The sequence below is a fragment of the Pseudopodoces humilis genome, chromosome 5, assembly GCF_049639895.1.
Source record: "Pseudopodoces humilis isolate 2021_Gansu_Grassland_sample_001 chromosome 5, ASM4963989v1, whole genome shotgun sequence".
Lineage (NCBI taxonomy): Eukaryota > Metazoa > Chordata > Aves > Passeriformes > Paridae > Pseudopodoces > Pseudopodoces humilis.
Window position 1 is genome coordinate 8,837,724 of NC_142204.1, and position 11,553 is coordinate 8,849,276.

The 11,553-nt window shown below is 41.3% G+C and overlaps 1 protein-coding gene across 6 annotated transcripts in view; it reads left to right on the forward strand.

Moving 5' to 3' along the window:
* The window catches only part of CREBL2 (cAMP responsive element binding protein like 2), a 130,132-nt gene that overhangs the window by 13,062 nt on the left and 105,517 nt on the right, over window positions 1-11,553 (forward strand). For 4 of the 6 annotated variants that reach the window (XM_088055499.1, XM_088055498.1, XM_088055500.1 and 1 more), the window contains exon 4: window positions 10,835-10,959. The exons of 1 other annotated variant lie outside the window; for it this stretch is intronic. In XM_088055499.1, the coding sequence (XP_087911625.1) occupies window positions 10,835-10,959 (125 nt within the window). Of the gene's footprint in view, window positions 1-8,859; window positions 9,043-10,834; window positions 10,960-11,553 lie in introns of those variants that run through there. One more of the 6 variants, XM_014256058.2, reaches the window with a different exon arrangement.

Here is an 11,553-nt window from a genome sequence, read left to right on the forward strand (position 1 = left end):
CTCTGGAAAGCAACTAAATGTGAATTCTGCCATGCTATCCTGGTTTCCTAGCCAAAGACAATGCCAGGAACTGATAGCAAGGAAAGCAAGTTGCATTGGTTTGGTTTTGTACTAAGAAAGGTGATGGCAAAACTCGTCGGAGGATGTACTCATCCCAGTTGTTGACAGATAACCTGCCACTTTCTGCAGACTGCTCTTTTTCCTGGATATGCTTTTTATATTCGTATGATGCAATGTGGAGAGTGGAGCTCTCAGGATTTTCAGATGAGGTTTGGTTTGCTTATTCTGCTTTGATTATGACAATGCCTTTCTCTGTATTTTATGAAATGCATGGAACATTTTTTAATCTTATATTTTCAGCATTGTTTCATAGAATAAATATTATAATTAACTACTTTGCTAAATGGAGTGTTGCCTTTTTGTATTGAACTAATTGAGTCTGTTTAGCACTGTCTCGATTCAGGATGGGGTGAAAGCACTGAAAATAATCAAGTACTGTATTTCAGTGTACAGCACAATTGTTTTCAGAATTCTATTCTAAGCACCTGTGTATTGAGCCTTAACACATAGTTTTAGGTTGATTCTTTAGACCCTGCAACCAGGTTCTTAGTTAGCAATTGCTAAAAACGTTCCACAGACACAGAAGACTGTTAAGAGAGGTTAAGTCACACTGAAGTAGAGATGGGGAGGATACGAGAGTTCATGTTGTGTTGTCTGTGTTGTATCCTGCCCACCTCCATCCCCATCATGTACCCTCTGTATCTGAAGGTAAGCACTATGGTTTGTCCTGAGAGATAGCAATAAAGCCAACCCATAAGTTTGGGGATTTTTGTTGCTGTTGAATCCTTACCTGTTCTTTTCCTGGATTTTCTGGAGGAAGAAAAACTCTAGGCCAAACGTTCAGAACTATACTTGGCCAATCTTGTAGTTGGACTTGATAATATGATCGTACCAGAAAGTGTAATGGATTATTTTGGGTTATAGTTAGTTTTACACAGTCCACTTTCAGATGTTGTCTTAGTTTAGGGTAATTAGACACATATATCGAATGTTATGCAGATGCTTAAGTGGCTTTCAGAATCAGGGATGTAGAAAACATGCAGAGGAGTTATGGTGTGTGACCAGAACAGCTCTGCCCAGCACTCAGTAACATGACAAATGCAGCTCTGATCTCGCCAGAAATACCCTGCTTGTTTTCTTCGCTCTTTCTGTTTCATATGCTGTGATACCCAACAAGAAGCCTCTCAGCAGAAAGGTTTCTTTCCTGGGGGAAATGGAGAGTTGGAATTTCTCATTGTGGTGAGCAGCAGTTTCTTCTGTTCCTTGTCATGGTGGCTCCTGTTTCTTGGCTTAGTCAGCACTTGACTTTACAAGGCTGTGTTTGTGCCCAGCTCTGTGGCACAAATAGAGGTATCCATGTTCTGACAGGTTTCTTGTGCTTTGTGCAGATGGACAGGAGGCCTGTTACTGCCTCCATCATCCTGGGTTGTCCTGCAAGCAAAAATCTGTGACACACAGTTACAGCTCTAACAGCAGCTTTTCCATCTGCTCTAGATGCTAGATCTAGTCCATTACAAAATGTAGGTTTCCTAGCATCACTCATTCATTAAAGTTCCACGGCTTACATCACATAGCAGGTTGTGCTGTGTTATACATTTTTTGGCCATAGCTGGATTTCTGAGAGTCCTTTATTTTGAAACTTGAAGTTTAACAGTTCCCCTTGAAAACCAGCAAGTGTTTGTGGTTCATGCTGGTTTGCTGCTCTAATGTCATACTCTTCATCCTTGTTGGGATGGTTCCTAGGAGTGATACAGCCAAGTCCTCTGATCAGGAGTCTCGTCTAGTTCCCTAAATAATGTAGGGTGGTATAATCTTACCCTCTCTTTGTATAGGCTGGGTACAGCCATGCACATGTTTCTCCTCCAGTGAGTGAGCACAGATGGTTCTCTCTCACAAGTACTGAAGAAAGGAAATGAGCCTGGAAGTGCCTCATTTTCTCACTTGCCATGGAAGTCTAATTTTCAGCCAGATCCATCTGCTGATCTCTTGGAAACTGTCCACAGTCTTAAAAAAATGCTGTATGTACTACTTGGTGTTTACACCAACACCAGAACTCCTGTTAGGGTTAAGTGTAGTAAGACTGAACTCAGTGGATGATGATGGACTGTACAGTTGGACCAATCCTTTTGGGGAGTGTAACGCAAGGATGGGCCAGATAGTGGCAGCTTCATAAGAAAAACGTGTGTTAGGTCTTGTATTTTTGTATGCTGTATATGTGCTGCATGCACAGAATCCTGCAGTGGAGGGGATACCTTTAATTAACTCACCATTTAACTGAGAACATTTTCTAATTATGTGTAAAAAAAAAGAAAAGAAAATAATCACAGTCTGCTTTCATAATCTGATAATAAGTGTTTGTCAAAAAATTAGTATCCTGTTAAGTGCTTTTCAAATACTATCTTAACTTATATCAGGGGTTTATTTTAATGTATTAGACAAATTTCAAAAAGCTTTTCTCTTTCTTGACAGCTGAAATCTGGCCAACTTTGAGAGTGCCTGTGACAGGTTGTTTTTCCTTTTCTTTCCCTTTTACATTTTAGGGTGAAGATTAACCTACATTAATAATGAATCTATTTTTTTCCTGAGGAGCTGGAGGTTTGGGATCATAGCTCCATTTGCTACTTTCCCAGAAACTGTACTCTCTATAGGTACCTATAAAATTACTGTTAATATAAGAAGTAAATGTTTGAGCTGAAACAAGAACCATAGCCCCCCTCATTGTGCTCAAGAGTTGTTACAGCATGGGTGACAGAGGATGTGCTGATGTAGAAATCCCTGTTGGAGGTAAACAGGGAAAAATACCAGTTTGTGAGTTCCTACTCTGTGTCACTGAGTATTAATTTCTCCAAAAGTTATATCAATAAATTAATTTCTTACATTACTCCATTGTGAATTTGTGTAAGAAAACATAAGCTTTTAATCCACAGTAAAACCTGAGGTGTCCCACACTGAATAGCACATCAGTGGACTAAAATTCAACTGATACTGTATTTATGGAATGTAGAGGTTGTTGCATGTAGATCTATCATGGCTTTCCAGTGCCTGAGGGGAACCTGCAAGAAGGATGGGGAGGGACTATTGACAAGGACCTGTGGCAGGTCAAGGGAGAATGGTTTCAAACTGACAGAGAAGGTTTAGATTAGATATTAAGAAGAAATTCTTTACTGTGATGCCTATAACAGATTTCCCAGAGAAGCTGTATATGCCCCTGGAGGTATTCAAGATCAGATTGACCTCTGAACAGGCTTTAAATTGCAACTAGAAAATGCTGCCATTGGTCAGCTAATGATTTTCAGCAGCACTTCATGAAAAAAAAATAAACTAAAAAACCTAAACTGCTTTTCAGTTTGTTGGCTTTTGGTTTTTTTATCTCCATAAAGAGCACTTGGGAGGCAGGAGTTTTGCTTCCATAACTAGTACAAGATTAACTGCTTTTTTATGTGTCAGCCTGTATCTCACAACTGGCTTAATCAACACTACTAGCACTAACTGCTGCCTCAAGCAATTATTGTGTATGATCTCTATATGTTTGGGTGGGTATTGGTGACGTTCCTAACTGTGCTGGAGCTGATTAAGTAAATGTGTGAATAAAAGACTACAAGTGGATTATAAAGTGTGTGTTTTCATGAGACAGGCTGTTCAGCGTGAATAGAAATAGCCCATGAAAGGTGACTTATTCCCATACCTTCTTTCTCATGACAACTTTCAGAACACCTTTTCATCAAGTTTAACAGTGCTGCCAACAGCAAAGCTGGGTATTTCTGTGGCAGTGCATTCCAGCAGTGTTCTCCAACTTTACCATCCTTACGTGGCATGTTCCGAGTGTCCACTAATGTAAGAACAGTCCTTTCCTGTCCCTATCAAACACAGAGCTGGCCATGTTGCTAGGTCAGTGTTTTCTGGTTTGCATTTCTGGGCTTTTTCTTTCCTCTAACTTTTGAAATTTCCTTTTTGGAATGCATTTGTTCTTTGGTACAGAAAAAGACTTTTCTGTGAATCTCCTTTATTTCCCAAGTGGCCTGTCGGTTATTTTCAAAAGCTGTCAAGGGTTCCTTTTCCAGAGGACCGTGTATGAGTGAGTAACCATGAGTTACTCTGCTGTTTGTGCCTCTGCACATGTACCACACCCACCAACTTGCCCCTTCTGTATTTCACACTCTGTGACATCAGTGTAAATATCCCTTCAGCACTGTTCTTAATAAAAACATCACCCTTTGTAGCTCAGGACTGTATTGTTTTTCAGCCTAGCACAAGCAGTGGCTGGTACTAGCTTACCCCAGAGTGGTTTTGCTTGCTCAAGCATTCTGATGAGCTGTATGGTGAGGAGGAAGGTGACAACATTAGCAGACAGCAGTGATGTTGTTCAGTAGATGCTGGGCATGTATTGAAACAGTTCTGCAAAGTGTAATTCTTCTTTCACTTAAAACATTGGGATTTAGATGATTCTATTACTTGTATTTCTGTACAATTCTAGGTTGCCTAGCATTTTCAGCAGTGGTTTCAAATGAAAGGGCAAGTTCAGTTTAGGTTGACATATCTGAAACAATCTGTGGAGTTACGGGAGGGATTTATTTAAAAAAAATTGGCCCAAAGCCATTTATCTCTGAACATAGCCCAGAAAAGGTTTAATCAAAGTAAGTGCAGTAATAGTGTTAGTTTTCCATTTACATCTGGAATCAAATCTGGGATCTCAGATAGTGAAAGGGGAAGGAGGTATTTTCTAGCTTTCTAATTAGCTAATTACTCTTGTGACAAGTCTGTGTGCAAACCTTCCCAAGGTGATGGTGCTGCAGGGATCTTTTGATGAGAACAGTGTTACTATTCTCACTTCTGAAAGCTGCATTTCTCATTACTTTATTCTTAGGGTTCCTCACTTTCTGAATTAAAATAGTAATTAGCTTTTTAATTACTGGTACACCAGTGAAGTTAATGTTACTTGCTGTGGGTGTTTGAGAAACAGCCAATTAACTTTTTCAATTAACTTTAACTTTTTAAAGATTTACATAATCTTTGTTACTCCTATTTTTTTTTTCCCTATTTTTGCAGTGTCCACTTAATGTCGTCATTTCAGTCCAATGCCACTAAATGAGTGGCATTGTTAATGGAATAATATTGTCTACACATGCTGGCAGATAAAAAAGCTAACTGACAGCTGAGGAACAATTATAAAGGTTGTCTGATTTAATCCCTCTTCCCTGAGCTACTTGCAGAATGAGCACAGTTGCAGTTCTGTGAATGTATTCATAAAAAAATGTAAGCAGAATGGTGAATGGCCTCTTGTGATTGCTTGCATTCACCTTGCATTTTTTTGCTCAGTCATCTCCTTTGCACAAAATAGGGCATTGAAAAAAAACAAATGTGCCTATTACTAATACAGCTTAGCATTGGTCTGTGAGAAATACTACCACCAGCTGTAACTTTAAATATCACCTGTTAGCATGGATTAAAAGTATTTTCTTGATTACTCTAAAATTTCTTTTCCCCTGTCTTTTATTAGCGTATAACTGTTTTTGGATATCGGTGAGAATTGTATCAAGTAGCAATTTCAAGTTAATTATAAGGGGTGGAGAAAAGTGCAGGGATTGACAAGGATGCTTCTAAGTGCTAATTTCTTTCCTGTGTGCCATTTTTCTGCCATGCTTGATTGGAAGATCTACATTGAGGTGGTAAGGGTGGAGGATCAACATTGATCTTGTTTCTGATGTCAAGAGTCTTCCAAGGAGCACTGAGAGCCTTTGGGGACGCAATTTTAACGTAGCCAGGAACAGGGAAAGCTTAGCTATTAATGTTTCTCCTGCAGTGATCAGGCTACAAGAAAGAGCCAAGTGTGGGGGCCAATGCTTGGCAGCAATTGTTTCTCCTGGATAACGTGATATTTAGAAGCCTGGCCCCCTGCAAACTCCCACCCTTTAAAGAAAAATGGAACTTGAGTTGTTTTTCATTAAATATTTCCCTTAAAGATCAGTCTCCAATGATTTGTTACCTGATTAGGAATTTCTTCTGACAGTTAACATGATCAGTGTGCAGAAGATGCAGTTGTGCTGAGGCCCACCTCCTCAGCACAACTCCTCTTCTTACAGAAAAAAACCCCATACGAGACAAATAATGAAATTTCTGACAAAGATGCCCTGAATGAGTGTGAAAGACCAAGTCAGTAATGTGGCAAGAGCTGTTTCAGAGTCTGCAAAAAGCCAAAGGGCAGATGAGCTCCCAGAAGTGAGTTAATGCAATCAGGGCTACTCCTGCTGCATTTACAGCTAGCTGGTGACTAATCTAAAATCTTGCTAACGCTGGATATTTCTTAATCATTTTCCTTACTATATTTGGATCAATACTGGGAGGGACTCTGGAGTATGTGTAGAAGTGGAGATTGTAAATCTCCAGGGCTGAAGAGCTGTAGTACCTTTGGAAATAAGGTGGGTAATTACATCCACCTGTATGTGGCCTCTGCTGCCTAATTCTACATGGCCTCAAAAAAATTAAAGTCCTTGATCAGTCCCTCTTCCCCAGAAGCATCTCTTCCTTTTACTGGTGCATGCAGAGAAAAACTTAGTGTCTGCCCAGGCATGAGACAAGAATAAATTTAATTATTTAGTGATGCAATATTTTTTTTCTATCCCCTGCAAATGTAGAACCAAATTGAGAGCTAGTGTAAAATGGCTGAGATGCTGCACACAAAGGAATTACTGCCATCTTTGTCACTTCTGAATATTATCCAGGGACCAGTTTCATGAAACAAATTAAAGACTTTGTGTATGTTAGCAGTAGTGTAGAAAAAAAATCTGGTTTGGTCCAGACTGCTCATCAGGAGGTGACATTTATACAACAATCTTCCAGTAGGTGTGTTATGTTTTACTAGAAGCCAGTTCAAATAAAGCTTCTGTAATTTATAGTGGCCTATTCCACAACACTTGCTAAGTTGAAAAGAGCCAACTAATAAAGACATATTAACTTACAGAATCACTTAGGGAGTTAATAACGCTTCCTTTGAGCATATGGGTCTGGCTTTAATAAACTTCAAATCTGCTTTTTGTTCTTTTAAACAGGAAGGATCTGATATTGAGAAGGGCTGCTAACTCAGAATTTCAGCTGCAACTGATGGTGTGTGTTCAGAACCCTGGAAAACCAACTCCTAAATCAATGTCAGTTAAATCTGAATTTAAATGGGTTGAGTTGAGGAGACTGAAAAAACTCTGGGGATTCTTAAGTGGGCGTATGGAAACCCTTAAGTCCAATTATTGGTGATAGCCACTTTGGTGTCACCTCTGTGAGGCTGTTGGAAAAATAGGTACAAGTGATATGAGTCTCTGCTTCTCACTAGCCCAAACCCCTCAACTGGAAATTTTTAAAATATACTTAACTGAAAATCCAACTTTCTGCTGAAATAAAAAGGAAGGGACATCATTAGACAATTTGTAATAGGAATACCCAAGGGCAACCACTTAATACCAAGTATAAACGGCAGTGATGGAATTTCTACTTAACGTGTGTATGCTTAATGGAAAAAAAAGTCTAATGGTTGGTACTGTATCATGTATCACACAGGAAAAATTTAAAACTTAGGGATGGATGGGCAAGAGACCCAGGAGTGCTTTCTCCCAGAATTTCTGCTTTGCAGATGGGGTTGAGATGTGTTTGTGAACTGGGAGTTTATTCTGTTTGTTTTGTGTCTATATTGATCAGGCAAATCCTACAGAATTTTCCATTTCTTACTTAGATAATCCATGATCTGCCTCCTGTCTCTGGTACCTCTGGGGCCTTGGCAAACCAGGAGGTACCTGGCATTGGTGCTACCAAACCCATCTGTCCTAAACATGTCTGTCTATCATCTGTCCTAAAATGATGGAAGGAGTGAGAAAGCTTTCTCCTTGCTCTTTTGTTTTTACAGTGTATTCTGGGTTAAAAGAAGGCAAGTAGAGCCATGCTCACTCTTATACAAGTGTGATTGGGATTTTACTGACGTGGAAAGGTGGTTTAAGAGACTCAGCCTCCAGACTTCACTCATAGTTGCAGGGCTGGTTAGAACCCATGATGTCAGTGTAGAACAACCAGCTCTTTCAGCCTGGGGACATTGTGTCCCTAGATGTTGTGCAATCCTGGACTTATTCTGGCCACCTGCTGTAGTGAAAAACCTTTTGAAAGGTGGGGAAATATGGTAGGCTTGAAGAAACATGTGTCCTGTGGGCCTCTGGACTCTGAACTAGCAGGAGATGGGTAACCATGACCCTCTGTGACTTCTGGGCACATTCTATTCAGTTCCTTCTCTTTAATAAAACTACTAACCAAAAGAACAACTGTTGTGTTTCAATCCCCAATCCAAAGTTAAAAATAATGTTGTGAAATTGACCTGGCTCTGATTTTACTGTGTCAGAGGCATAGAAAAACTAAAGCATATGGTGGTGTTTCATCAAGAAACAAGCAGGTCAGAATATGAATCAGACAAAAAATCCTGGTTTTGTCTCACTTTCAGTGTCCTCTCACCTGATTCATGGAAGTTTTTTACTAGTGGCTTTGATGAGTGTCCTGGGGTGACTATATGATGTTTGTATCCCCAATCACCTTGTTATGTTACATATTAAGTTCTGCACCTTTAAGACTGGCTCTGAGAGCAAAGTGGGGGAAGAAGAAGCAGTGCAGTTTGTGTTCAGAAAGAGCCCTCACTGTCCCCCATCCTGCTCCTGGACTGTGCTGTCTGCAGCACAGACAGACAGAGGGACAGAGCTCTCCTTTGCTTTTAGTTAGTTTTTAGTTCGCTGAGGCAGAGAAGTTCCCCAGACTGGTTTTTTCCTTTTTTCTTAGATCTGTTCAAACCTGCTCTGGACTGAAAACCCAGACAAACCCCGGGAGCTCACGCCTGTGGCCCACCAGGGCCTGGGCCTCGGCACTTTCCAGCACCAGAGGGACTGATAAGAGACTGAGCGAGCTGAGCTACACCCATGGAAAGGACTTTTCTGGATTTGCCATCTCTTTGAACATCGAGAGGTTTTATTGTTTAATATTATTCAATGTCTGTTAAATAAACAGGTTATTTTCCACTTTTCTCCAAGGAAATATTTTTTCCTGAACCAGGTGAGGGAGGGACCACTTGAATTTGTTTTCTGGAGGGTCCCCATTTGGAGGTTTTCTTCCAAAGTTGCCCTAAAGAAGGACAATGAGAAATATCAGATCCTTATTTAATGGGGATTTCTGAATTTGTGAAATACATACTGGAAATGCTTCTGTGGTCAGTGAGCGTTCTTCCAACCCTATTTTGTGTCATAGAGGAGGAAGAGGAAGGAAGTTTTTTACCAGACATGTAGGATTATTTCTCAGCAAAAGGGATTCCCCACTCTGACATTGCCAGCAGAGATTCTCCGCAGAGGATGTCAGCTTGGGGCTCCAGCACATGTGTGTTCCTGCTCCCTGCTGATGGCAGAGGAAGACACTCTGCCCCATTTATTACACCCTGTAGTACCTGCTTCTCTTGTTCTATTAATTTTCACTGCTGCAGCACTTTCAGGCTCCAGGCATGGACAGGAACCTAAGTGTGCCACATTTGCTCTGAAAGCAGAGTAAAAAAAATAATCCTTCTCTGAGGGAGTTGTGACTAGGGATGATATCTCTTGCCAGCAGACAGAAGGGAGCTGGAGATTTTGAAACAGAAGTATGAGGAGGGATAGCTGACACCTGCACACTGTCTTCCATTGCCTGCTTTAACACCTGGGATCAAACTGCCCCCAACGCTTTTAGGATGCCTTGAGTGTGAAGTGTTTCTGATAGCCTGGATTCAAGGATGCTTGGCCATGCTCTGAGGAGGGGCTGGTCTGGAGCCAGTTCTGTGCAATAAATGAAAAAGTTGGGTAAAGAAATAACTGAGAATTTGTGACAGAGGTTTACAAACCCAAGATTGGCCTAGAGAGAGTGGATGAGGACTGACTATTCACCATGTACTGACTTTTGTCAGAGCTAGCTGAGAAGATAAAGAATAGGAAGCATGTACTTGAGATCCTCAAATAAAATGAGGTCAAATAATTGGTTCTCAGGCATAAAGCTCCTGAAATCTGCTCAGATGGGCTTTGAGCAAGTAGAATGGGGCTGTTTGTCCTGTTCATCGGACTTTGTGACTAGGTCATTCTGGACCTGCTCTGGATTTACAGAACGGCACCAGTGTTTGGCAGCTACCCTGTGAAGGGTGTTCGTTCCTGCCAGTGACAGCTGGAGGCTGAGAGGATGTGTCAGGAGTTCTTATTCTTCTCTGCTTTCTCTGCTCTGTCCTCAAGTAACCAAGGCTACAGTAAACAATGGGGTACTGGGAGGGACAGACCTCCACTCTGAACCCTACAGAACTCTCCTGTCAATTTTGTAAGAATTAAAAGAAAGAATTTTTTGTAAGAATTAAAAAAAAGAAATTTTTGCAAACGAGGGGTGTGGCAGCCCAGGTTGGACCTTCCATAGGCCATATTTATCCAGCAGAGTGAGGGGAATTCACCAACAGGATGCTAGTGCTGCCCTTATTTAGAGGATAAATTGTTACCTGTGTTTTCTGAGGGTGTGCTACTGTACTTTTGGGCAATGCTATGGGAATTGAGAAAATACATCAATATTCCACACATAGACTCAATCCAATTCTTATTAATGAGATTGATAACTGGGGGAAAGAAAAAAGGAAAATAAAATTCTCTCTGTTTCAGGAAGTACAGATGATTTTGGTTGAATAAATTTTCATTCAGATAGTCCATTTTAAATGAGGATCACTCGGCTTACAGTCCCTTCTTCCTCCTCTTCCTTTCATTAGGTCCTCTTCCTTACCTGCCAGACCCTTGCAGTCCTTTCTCCTGTTTTCCATCCGCTCTACAGATATTGCCCTGCCTGAGCACTGACCACACACAGCCTTCATGGGTGGAGAACATCAGTGAATTGGTGAGCACGAGGCAAGAAAAGGGGTTGGAGTGGGGTTGAAAGGACAGGATGGGTCTGTGAGCTGCCAACCAGCTCTCTATCAGATGGCTCATACCTGAGCTTGGGAAAACTCAGGTTTTCCAAGCAGCATAAAGTGGTCATCACTTGTGGTGAGAGTCCAGCACATGTTCTCTCATTGCTGACTACACCACCCCCTGAACTATAACACAGTAATCCATCTGCTTCTTAGATGATGTTTTCCCTGCCTGGATGCTCAAGGTACCTCTGTATTTCCAAGCACTAAAATAGAGCTTCTGGGAGCTAACCATATTGTTACCTCTGAGTGATACATGTGGACCTACGTCCCCTAGGGAGGAAGCCCAGTTTGTGTCCAGAGCACATCCTTCAAGAGGCAGGACCCAAGGTGTACACACCCACCCATGTCCCACATGCACAGTGCCTATTTCCCGTTAGCTCATTAATGCTGAGGGCGACAGGGGCCTGCAAAGAAGCTCCTGCCTCTCCCCCTGGTCTCCACTGTCATTCCCCATCCCAGCAGGACTGAAGACCTGTTGGGTTGCTTTCTCACTGTGCTGGCAGAGAAAGAGCAACTGG